At 39.3% G+C, this 12452-nt stretch overlaps 1 protein-coding gene across 1 annotated transcript in view; it reads right to left on the bottom strand.

Moving 5' to 3' along the window:
• The window catches only part of LOC106961172 (protein diaphanous homolog 2-like), a 256445-nt gene that overhangs the window by 198159 nt on the left and 45834 nt on the right, over positions 1–12452 (bottom strand). The window contains exons 13-14 of the mRNA XM_015054721.1: positions 8739–8801; positions 5538–5894 (exon numbers count right to left, since the gene is read on the bottom strand). Of these exons, the coding sequence (XP_014910207.1) occupies positions 5538–5894; positions 8739–8801 (420 nt within the window). The remainder of the gene's footprint in view (positions 1–5537; positions 5895–8738; positions 8802–12452) is intronic.

Below are 12452 nucleotides of genomic sequence, written 5' to 3'. Positions count from 1 at the left end.
TTGCATTTCACTTATTGCACTGCCACCACCATCATCATCAAACCAGAGTAATTATGTAAAGAAAGAGTTGTAAAAACAGCACTTATGCAACGCTGACAGAGTTGCAGCTGGTACTCAACAATCGTCCTCAAGGCTGCAGAGTAATGGTGATAAATGCAAATGTGTTTGAGAGTCGCTGGCTGCGTTAATGGAGGTTTATGAAACTTCCAACACAGGCTTGGTTTCAGTGAAGCACAGATAAAGGACAACTGCACTCTGTTACTGAATGCGGTAACACTTTATTTGAAGGGGGTTGAATAAGACTGTCATGACACTGTCATAAACATGACATAGCACCTGTCATGAACATGAATGAGCCTTCATGAATATTTATGACTGTTGTCATAAAGCGTCATTCGGTAAATTATGTCACTTTTAATACAAAGTTGACATTATTCAAAATGTCTTTGTTATGACAACTTGACATTAACCAATAAATCATTACTGTTTAAACTTTACCTTTAATAACATAAAGTTACCTAATTTTTAAAGTGCAATCAGTAATTATTTTATAACAAATTTATATCAGTAATGATTTCTTGGTTAATGTCAAGTTGTCATAAAGACATTTTGAATAATGTCTTTTTTTTTTTTTTTTTACATTTCCTGAGTAAGTAAGTTGCACACTCAGTGTCTTGGGAGCGTCTCTGGCTCGTGTTACAGCGCCATCACATACAACAAAGGGAACAGGTTGCTCAAAGTGTTTGTTTGGTTTGTTTGACAGTGCAGTGTGAAAGCAAACTGCAGTAGCTAAAAATGTAACAAATGTTGTAATGTTCGTCTCCAGTCGAACCAAGTGCACCGGACTAACAGGTGTGAAATCAGCCCCAGAAGTCGTGCTTATGGACTGTGTTAAGTAGCTGGTGCACCCAGAGAGCACCTATACGTGCAAACATAAAAACCCAAAATGCCTAACCCCCGACTCACTGCTCAACTAAAACTTGAAAACTTGAAGAAACAAAATAACAGGGTAGTCATTCAATCCCACTACCACTGCTGCCTAATTAAGAAAACTTTAAGGGTAAATCAATATTCGCCATACGGCAAAAATCATTATGAAGGGCTCCTTGTATGATCTCAGACGGGACTTTTCAGAGTAGAGTGTGCAGATTTTCCATGACAGTGACTTTTCTTTGGGCAGTCCAACTGTCCACACAGAGTGCATGTTAGGTTAATTGGTAATTCCATTTAAACTGACTCGCAGAGTCAGTGTCTGTGTGTGTGTGTGTGTGTGTGTAGGAGAGAGTTTGGCTCTTTTTCTCAAGAGCTTCCCAGTTGGCCCTTTGATAGACTTGCAACCTGTCCAGGGTGTGCTCCGCCTCTCACCAGATGATACCAGGAAAGGCTCCAATCCCCTGTAGCCCTGAAGGGGATGAAGTGGGTGTGGAAAATAAATGAATATTATTGCTGTGACTGCTGCTGCTCCCACAGCCGCTTTTACTGCCACTCCTGCAACCAATAACACTAACAATAATGCTGTCTTATTTAGAAAAATGTGACTCTACTAAAGCAGAAAGAACATTTTGTACTCAAATTGTAATTGAAGAGACCTCGGTGTAAATAACTCAGTTGATGTGAGAAAGCCGTAAAACCCGACAAGACGTTTTAGTAACGATTTCTACATTGTATCCAGGCCTATTTTAGAGCTAGAAAACCAGAAAATGTTTTAAGTGTAAAACACAAATTACAACAAGACACCAATTGCTTTTCAAAGCACATAGTTAAAAAGAACACTTTTGTCTCCTAGAAGACAGAGCCCTTTCTACATAGAAAAGATGACCTGGTGTCTGGTAAGGCTTCACCTTGAAGTTAGTCACTCTCAATGACTGTAGGCAGAAAACTTAACCCTTTTTTTTTTGGATGAATACATTTCTACCAACAACATATTGGCAGGATGTGTGGCTACTTATTGAAAACCCAGAAAAAAGTAAGAAATGACTTACCTTGTAATGATTTGTACTCAATATGTGACCTCTGTCAGTACAACTGTAAGTGGATATCCACACATCAAATTTAATCAGCTATTGCTTTCTCTAAAGATCCCTTCAGTTTGACAAATAGCTTCAGTAGAGACATGTTTGTTTTGGTGTCTGAGCTAAATGAAGGAGAGATTTTTTTTTTTTTCGATCATCAAAAAACTAACATTTCTATTTATTGATATATACCTAGACAAATAAATATAGTGACAGGTTTTAGATTTTTATTAATAAAGGTTTTTACTCCTGCTTCATTTCCATTACAAAATGTTTGATGTTGTTCTATCACATAAAATGGCATGGCAAAATATGAATAATTTAGTGTAGTATGAATGCTTTTGAATGTGTACTACAGTTTTAAACTAACATGTTTTTAATTCACAAAGTAAACAAGCCGTTTAAAATTATGCTTTGCAGTTTATTCTGGTTATTTTTGGCCTTTAATATCTGACACTGGTCTTTTTCTGTCTAGTAATTTTGTTAATATTTTGCTGTTGAACTCTTGGTCCACTAAGTGGCTGTGGGATTTTCCTGCAGAGCCTGAGCAGAATAAAGATAGCCTCTGTGTGTTTAAGGGAAGGCATTTATTACAACTTGAGCTAATGAGCCAATGTCGAGTTTAAATATGAGCCTGTCTCGTGGCACTTTGTGCAGCTGTGGTTATTTTCTTCCTCCCAGTGTATTCATGTTTCCTTTGTAAAGTCATTTTCATATGCTCATAGATATTTGTAATCAAGATCTTAATATTATGCTAAAATCTAATATTGTAAATAGTAATAGGCTAAAGTTACTTAGCTGAAATGGAAGCTAGAGAATAATTTCATTTTTGTACAATGGCCTACTTAATCTTAATTTTCTCTGGGACTAATACACCAAAAAGAACGTGAATGCAGGACATAATTCTTTAAAAGCGATTAGCAATTAAAAGCTGACATTTCCCTTTGTAAGCCCGTGTTAGACCTGTCCCATGTGCATGTGTTGTAGCATTGCTTTAGGCTAATAATGCACAGCCGCCGCAACCTGCTGCTAAACAGGAAATGGCTGCAGCAAATTGCAGTGTAGTGAGCAGCTGTATGATGCAAATGAAGCATGAATACATAGTGTGCCATCCATTAAATTCAATTTGTTTACATTTGTGATGGTAGGATAGAACTAACTTTTTCAAGGAGTACTTCCCACATGCATATAGTCATCATCTAGGGGCTGCTATGCTTTGTTGCAAGAAATATGTTGCTCTTTGCTCTTATTTCTGGATGTTTTCCTCTCATGCCAAGCTACTCCGGTACATGGCAGCAAGATAAACATAAATCCTCATCCAGGTGCACATATGATTTTAATTGTTCTTTTAAACATATTTCCAACATATGTAGCAGTGCTAAGAGTTGTGCATCATCTGCTGTAAAAAGAACATGTCGACGTGAAACAGTGAAGTTGAATTAGCACACTTCTTTTTGTGGGGTATTTGAACCGTGCTGATTTTGGAGACGTATACGGCAGGAAAACATAGTGGATCTATAAAAATGTTTTGTTATTCTCCTCTCTTTTATACAACTGAATAGAAGTCAAGCCTGGCACTTGTGTACTTCCATCTGCTCCATATAGAGGAGACAGATGACTGATGTTCCACTTCACTGACACAAGAGAAGCAGATTGTTTTTCTTCAGGTGGTTATGAATTTAATTTGCATCATGAAACCAAATTCCCTGCAGAGGCAAGGTTAATCCTCTTCCACTTTAACCTGTTTACGTACACTCCTGCAGACATTGGTCATTTGTCCTCTTGCACATGCACACAAATCATGTATGCAAAACCACATCAACCCATAAAAATGAGCGATGATACCGATGATACCAGATCAAGGTGCAAACAAACACAGCCACCCTGGGAATTGGTAATCAGAAATTGCATTGTTGTTTCCCCTGTTTTGTAAAACAGAGAAAGGATGAGCTCAGGGAAACTTACAACTCGGGGAAATAAGTAGTATTATGAAACTGCACATCGAGAAGCTGCGAGGAAGACTTCAATTCAGTTACAACTGACCTGATTTTCCCTCTTTTTGTGTCATTTAGAACCGGGTTCCTTTTGATATAACATTTCACCAGAAATTGGCCAGTTTTCTCAGCACTGCTTAGGTGGAATCGATTTTATTCACACACTTAACGGTAAAGAAATATAAGAACACCGGTTCTGCGGGAATCTGTACAAGTCGGCATAAAAGGTCAATGTAACAGGTGTTAGATGTGTGATTCATCAAAGGATTCATCTTTGGTTTGATCGTTACTCTCCAAACTCTGGCCAACTCAGTTATGAATTTTTCAAGCTGGCTGACTACAGATTCTACTCGTGTAGTTTCAAGACATCCTCAAAGAACTAATATATTTCCTGGCTTATTTAAAACAATGTTTAACCTCAACCAAGATGAGTGGCTGGTCGGAAAATCAAAAATGTGTGTATATTTCCAGCCAGTTTACTTTTCTTGCTGCCAAACCAAATCTGGTGAAGAGAACTAATGTTACTTTCCTTCCTTTTAGCATTGCAGACTTAATTTCTCAAAAGAGACGTCTTTTTGGGTCTTTGTTTTCCTGAAGAAGTCTTAAAACATAAAGATCTTCACAACCGCTCCTGCCTGTGATCTTTTTGAAGCTGTTCATTTATTTCAAGTTTAGAAAAAAGCAGCGCTTTCGAGCAGCGATTGCTCGTAAGCAACACCAGGTCAGTTGACCTTTGGTCAGAAAACATCAGATCATTTAAAGTTTAATTAGTTTGCTATATGATGTAAAATCAGAGAATAGTTTTATCCATCAGGACTACAAAACAAATGAGAATGGCTTTCCTCTAAACCTGGATCATTTTTCTGAATAAATATGCATAAGATACGCAGTGAGTCTACAAAAACACATTAAAATACATAAAAGACGACCTGAGTCCACTAAAACCACCAAACATAATTTGCACTATGAGCATGACTGCAGAAGAACAAACATGGCATTTTGTTTGCAGTGTGTAACCAAAGGCAGAAGCACCAGGATGCACAAGTGGTGTGAAAAACCATCAAATCGACTCTAAAATTTACTGAGACGATGGATAAAACATTCATAAAATACAACCCAGGTGGAAGAGAATGTATCGTTGAAATTGTTTTTAAATGTGACGGAACATTACACAACACATTCTTTCTCCAAAATATGCTAAGATGGTGCAAATCCAATGGCATCTGAGCAATAAAAATGGTTTACCATCAAATCCTTTGAAATAGGTGTTGTGAGAGGAAGAGTGTGGCATGTGGTAGAACGGCAGTTTGAAAAGACTAAAGCTGCATTTGGGTAAATCTCCTTCTGGTTTAGACTTAACGTTATACTGTGGAGGCCTAAAAGATCAAAAAAGTTACTAAAAAAAAGGTGCAAATTGACGGTCTGTGTGCAGATTGCACAGATTTCCTCTGTAAGGGGAGAAGTAAGATTTGCATTACAGCCTTAAATCAGAACACAGGTCTGCATGAGATCAATGCACAGATTACCATACCTTGGACCAGTTGACCCTCTTCATCACAGTTTCAGGCTTGTAAGTCTTCTTTGGCTCCAGTCCATAAGGCAGCTTGACAACGGGTAACCCGGGGGGAGGAGGAGGACCACCAAAGCCCCCAAATGGAGGAGGAGGCGGGGCCCCACAACCTGGGGGCGGTGGGGGTGGTGGAGGTCCTCCCCCTGGGGGTGGAGGAGGTGGAGGGGGGACAGACGCGTGGCCAGGCAGAGGAGGCGGCGGAGGCGGAGGGGGTGGACAGCCACCAGGCGGGGGTGGAGGAGGAGGAGGTGGAGGCGCTGCGCCTCCAGGCAGCGGTGGAGGAGGTGGTGCTCCAGGCGCAGCTGGGCCTGCAGCAATCTGCAAAAACCCAAACAGAGAAGTCTGTAGTGGAATCCATCCCGAGTGAGGCTCTTTTCACCTGATTTAAACCTGAATCTGATTTGATGAGGAAAAGTCACAATAGCAAATGGAGAAGAAAAAACCTGAATGGGGTCAAAAGTTTTCTAACAGTTCATGTCTGCATTTCATTTCTGTAAATCACAAAATCAGGCCAAAATCGGGCTTTAGCGCCTTTCACTGGACGCTTGTAAATTACAACTGAGGAGCTTCCCTCCCTTTTTCTGTGCAATACGTGAACATTTTTAATCTATAAGTTTAGGAATTTGTCCCCCGAGTGACTTTTCTGTGCATCTTTCGAGATGAAAAACTGTCGAATGTCAATAAAATGAGGCAGCGAGTAAAATAGAAAAAGCTTTCCCAATCCTCTTTTTAATGCAGCACAAAGATCTGTTATGATCTTGTCTAGGGATACGGCTTATGAGGCAGGAACATTTGAGCTTTCTACAGGATAATTAATCATATACTTAAAGACTTAAGCGTCATATTTATGCTGTCTCAAATTTGAGGTAAAACTATAGGATAAAGCAAGAAATTTTCCTGGTAGTCGGAAGTGTAAGTGTTTGTACATATTGGACTTTCAACACATTGTGAACATGTGTTGACATGAGTTCATACAGTTCAAATATCAGTTCCATATCTGTTAATTATCGTATTTACCGTTACGTACAAAAACAAACAGTTCCTCAACATTTACTTGCCAATAGCCTCTGATCTCAACTGTATTCAGAAAATGTAATTTCCAACCAAAACTCTCTGCGTTATGCTATATGTTGACCACTATGCCAACACATTTACAAAAGTTTATTTGGTGGTTTAAACTTCAGCCATATTCCGGCAACTTGTTACCTTAGAGCATTTCATTACTTCTCTTTGGAATTCTTTAAACGTTGGGCAAAATGTGAAATAACACAGAAAAATGTAAACCACTTTAATTTACAATAGATAAGAATGTTGCTCATTATGAATGCTTACAATAGGGCACTATTAAACAGTCAACAGGGATGTAATTATAACGCGAGACATGTCAGGACTATCAAACATTTCAAATTACCAAGAAGCCGGTGAAAGTCCACTGCATGGCCAAAAGAAAAGAAATGTTTATAGAAATAAAATTTATGCCAATTCCAAAATTACAGACACTGTTGCTCCAGTTAGGCGCTGATTAGATGTCTCCTCTAACCGAAAAGCATTTCCACTTCTCATTTCCAAAAGCAATTCCACCACAATGTACATTTCCCCCACTCACTTGATTGTGTGCGTAAAAATGTAATTGGTTTCATATTTAAAGACGCTACATGGCATTTCATTACATAATGGCACTGACTGATTTCTTATTAGAGGCAAAAATTAAAAAAGGCGTTCTTCAAGGAGCTCCTCGCTCAGATTGCTCAGAGCCCTTCGCCTTAAAAAAAAAAAAAAGAAAAAAACACGCAGTGATTACACGTCTGTCAATCTTAAAAGGCTAATAGGAGAGAATGGATTCAAATTAGCTGCTGAATTAGAGCAGATTTGTTTTCATAGTGAGGGGCCTCCATCTCCATCTTCCTCTGATCCATCAGCTGCAATACTAGATTAAGGAAAAAACTACTGAATAATTGGCTATTTTCCTCAGTTTTAGTTTCTACATTTTCAATAGAATGAATCTGCATTGGGCAATTTGTAGGGAAAAAGTTCAAATATTTCCTCTTTTGACCTTCCCAACAGTTTGTATATCTGTTCAGAACACCCACTCTTAAAAACATGTTAAATAAATGTTTGTTTCCAGGTTCAGTGGACGCGGCGTGTGATTAAATGTTTGCCTCAAGTGTTTAAGTATGAAGATTAAGGACAGTCGACTCTGATTGCAAACAGTGTTTGACTCATCTTTAGATTGATCAAATGTCTTAAAAATACAGAGAGATCTAATATGTGCTAATTTGTTTACTGAAACGTTGTCTTGCAGATTAGTGATTTCCGGAGGAGTCATTTCAATGTGCAACTAATAAAGAAATAAATGTAGTATTCCAATAAGAAACACTTACTTACCTTCACCGTTATTTTAATGAAACTGGTGTTTTATTACAAAGTACCTTGGGGGTCCGTTGACATCTGGCAGTAACATGCATCTTAAGTGATTCAAATATCCCGTATGTTTTTGGTGACCTGGATCTATACCTGCACTCATAGCAATCATATAACCGATCTTCAGCTACGTTTCCAGTGCCGACTCACTTTTACACAGGGTTTTCTTCATAGTAAGTGATTGTGTTTTATTGCTGTGGAGCCCTTAGGGATTAAAATCTTTACTGTCTCAGAACTGATGGTACGTGAAGTCAAAATTTACTGCATTTATTCTCATTTACTTAACCCATATCATATCCGTTAAGCTACTTAAGAAAAATAGAGCTGGTAGCCAAAACAACGAACCAAAAATGCAGCTGTGTCGCATCTTAGAAATGTTAATGTCTGAATAACATCTGCTTTTTTCTGTTTAGCTGACAGTTCACTGACTTTCGCGACTTGCCTGTAAAGCGGATTACTGAGAATTATCGCTCAGCACAGATTTTGATCCCAGCTGTGAATGGTCAGGGCTTGCAAGGTCTGCTTTTATCCAATTTAGGCAGGATGCATGTTAATACCAGGCCTGAACGGGGCCTGAGGGCGCAGAGCAAGCATGCAAAAAGGACTAAAGATCAATCTCATAATCAATTTGACAATTTAAAGCACCGCGATCCTTCATTCCTTTACTGGATACTTGGATTGGAAGGTGATTAAATGTAGGATTTATGTGTCAAGGGCCAAACATGCAACAAAGACACCCACCTTGGCTTCAGATTCCCTGATGAGTCTCTGAGCCTCTTTGAGTCTGTCATTTTCTATAGTTAACTGTGCAGAAAACACACACACACACCAGAGATGCACACCACAAGATCAGGCATGAAACAGCACACAGCAGACAGGGCAACAGAAAAGCACAAATGGAGGGTGGGTTAGATAGACAATGAACTGAACACTAGTGAACTTCAACAGGTAACAAAGATTCACACCAAACACAATAAAGACGAGAGAAGTTTAGAGGACAGAGAGAGGAGGGGCAGGGAGTTGCTTACACAGTTAATGACAATGTTAGTAACAGGCTCTATTCCCATTATATCGGAATGAGGCATTCTTGTGCAAAAGGCAGAATGTGATGTACTTTTACACCTAAAACAAGATGTAACCCATCTTCAAAGGAACATCAGTGGAGAGCAACGACTGTATAAAAGGAACACGGCGCAGCATCACTGACAGTTGGTGCTCCTTCAAAAACCTTCTTCCATTTCCATTTTTTTTTTTTCCCCCAGCTCCTGGCATCATGAAAATACATTTCAACTCCACACCCTCAGATGTGTGATGGGCATTGATTTCACTGTGCCGTCTTTGTTTTAGAAATGTACCCATTGTGCTTTGATAATTCACTCTCTGCAACCTTGCCAAAAGTAAGAGAATGGGAACATTTTCTGCAGAGACTAAAATATTTTCCGTGCAGCCGATCTTACAAAAGCTCTCGCTATGGACTGTAGAAACATAAATATTTGATGTGCACACTGGAATAAAAAGAGATGGAAACTTTGAGCTGTGTGGCTTAAAAGGATCTTTTTATTTTGTAAAAATCTTTAAAAATTAACGTGCAATATTGAAAGCTAAAAATGTTTATTTTACAATTCAGGAGGTTCAATAAAATAAGAGTCAGGTAGAAAAAGAACAATATGATGCTTAGCAAGGACATCCTGATTTCTGAACCAAATTTAGTTGAGTCAACATCGGTAAAACAGAATATACCTGAAAAGTTAACTTCCGTTTTTTAATTCAAAAAGTGAAACTTCAATTTCAGTTTCTCCTAAAACTTGAAAAACCCTGCACAACTTGTAAAATGAAAGGTTCTGTGACTTTCTGTTCTTCATTTAAGTTCTGATTTTGATTCTGATTTCCAAAAAGACCCTGGAAAAACTCTGGATCTTCTGATTCTGATCACTGAGCCCAGGTATGACGTTTCTGATAAGTTCGCGCCAGAACTGGCTTAGGACAAGAAATCTAAAAGACGTAACTAACGGATAAGTCGGTGCCCAGTGGCTCAGGAAGCACCGACTACAGCTGCAGACCAAAAATCCCTTTAAAAGGGTTAAATATTTTATTTTAACGGCACATAAAGCCTCTTTATATCTGAATCAAGTAACCATCTTAACTTCAGTAATACAAATTCTGTATATATCAAACATACCTTGAAATAATTCGACATTACAATTTGATGCTTCAATATTGGGCTGCTGTCTCTTTAAGAAGCTCCAGCTCATCATCACAACAATGCTTCTCATTTTGCTGTTTACAGCTGTTCTTAGGAGAATTGGATTGAGAAGTAATTTGAATTTCAGGCCCAGCGGAGCCATCAGGTGTTTGCTAATTGCTGCTGCTGCTAGTCTGGAGGAGCTGACTGGGGGGATTTAGGAGGAAGGTGTGCTCTCTGAAGAAACGGTTCAGCTGGAGATTGCAGCTTGAAGAAGAAGTTGTCTGGAAAGAGGTGATGCTGTGTGGAAGCAAGCGTTTTACGCACCCTGGCTGCCATGGAAGATTCAAGGTTTTCTCAAACTTGCACGGAAGAGTCAAAGCAAAACTCCAGGTAAGTTTTCAATGACGGGATAGCAATGTAACATGATAGATTAAAAAAGTCAATTATTCATAATGCTTCCCTTTTGTTGGCGTTTGTCGCAAGGCTGTAATTTCCCCTGTTGCTTGTGGACCGTCTTTAACTACGTTTTTCCTTCCACTAAACTTTTTCAGCGAGAAGCTTTTATTGAATCTGCCTGCTGCGTAACTGTTGACTCAGCAGTCTTCCCCTGTGGTTGTGTAGGTCAGCAGATTCATCTAAAATACAACAAATTATGTTCCTAAATGAGCTGACTAATTTTGGGACTTTTTATTGGCTGTAAGCCACAATCAGTCAAAAAATATTATAAACAAACACTTGACATTTATCGTCACATCTGTATGGAATATATCCTTTTCTGACATACACCAACTTTACAGCCATCCCAACAAAAACAACAACAACGAAGCTCACAGAGCAATCTCTTCCTCGAGCTCTGCTACCTTTGTCAGTTAAGTCGAACTTCGTAATGCATCAGGTTAGACGGCAGTCTGGCGTAAAAAGACAGCGAGAAAGGTCTACTACACCTCCAGCTCCTCTGGGGGCCATGCTGGGTCAGCTACAAGCTGGCCAGGTTGTTAAAACCTATTAATGGGATGGCGCAGTGTGTTCCAACGAACCACTGCAGTGCTGCATTATTCATCACCTCCAGAGCCGATTCAGTGAATAGCTTTCCCCTCCTGCCTTGAATGGTTGCAAGCGAAAGGTTCGGGGAGTGGTGGATGAGTTCTATTTTCTTGTGATTTCGATGTCCTTTGTTGATGTTTACTCCACTCAACTCAACTGGGAGATAATCAAACAGACACATCAAACATGCTGCTTGTTACAATGCCAAAGTTCTGGAGACAGACTCTCATTAAACTTGTTGGTTCACAAACAAGGTGAAGAGAGGCAACTCAGACATGCAAGTGTTTTAACGTCTGACAGGAATTCTGTCGAGGAGACAGATGAAAGGTTGGGGTTATCTCGAACGACATTCATATTCAGCAAAAAAAAAACACCAGCGATCCCACAGAGGCTTTGATGGACAAACTGAATGCGTGTCCTCACGCTGATCTGAAGGTTTGGCGCTCTGATGGGTAATAACTTCTCTAAAGCAGCGTGTCAAACGTGGAGTGGGTTCCAAAACACACCCTGAAGCAGAAATATGTCTGTCTATGAGAAAGAGGCTGATGTTCAGTGCTTTCTGTAGCACCTCAAGTGTCTCTGTTGCCCAAAATCAGCTGGATGATTATTACAGGCCCACAACAAACACCAATAAATCCCTGTAATTTTATATGCGTGCATCTTCCTCGGGTGAAGGGTCAAGATGAAGTTGAATAAAAGTTTTAGTTATCCTTGGTCTTCTGCTCATCTGAAATCAAATCACTCCTAGACATCCCTCCCTCTAGCAAAATTTATAAGCTCATTCTGGTGGATCCCTAAGGCTATGTTCACATAGCAGGCAAATAACACCCAAGTCTGATTTTTTTTTTTTTTTTTTTTTTCCCAAACCCGGGCCATGTCCAACGTTTTCACAGCAGTCCAAATGGCCCAACTCCAATCCTTTCAAAAAAAAAGTATCTCGCCACTTTCATATGTGGTACTAAATTGGATACGTATGCGATAATTTTGAAAGAATCTGCAGTCAGAATGGCCATGCCGCTGCTGTATAATTCTGCCCCAGAAGAAGCCAGACGCAGTAAACAATGGCTGAAAATTATGATTATGAAATTATGAAAGATGTCTGTCAGAGAAGCACGTCACATCAAGATCACAGCCTTCTCTACAAAAGTTGCTTTCAATGCTCCAAAAAAAAAAAAAAAAAAAAAAAAAAAACCCCCGGCGGTGGACTGTTTTTTTTTTTTAAAAGG

Source organism: Poecilia latipinna, unplaced genomic scaffold (assembly GCF_001443285.1).
Source record: "Poecilia latipinna isolate Pla-1442-1.1 unplaced genomic scaffold, P_latipinna-1.0 Scaffold1274, whole genome shotgun sequence".
Taxonomy (NCBI): Eukaryota; Metazoa; Chordata; class Actinopteri; order Cyprinodontiformes; family Poeciliidae; genus Poecilia; species Poecilia latipinna.
This window is presented reverse-complemented; position numbering and strand designations above follow the sequence as displayed.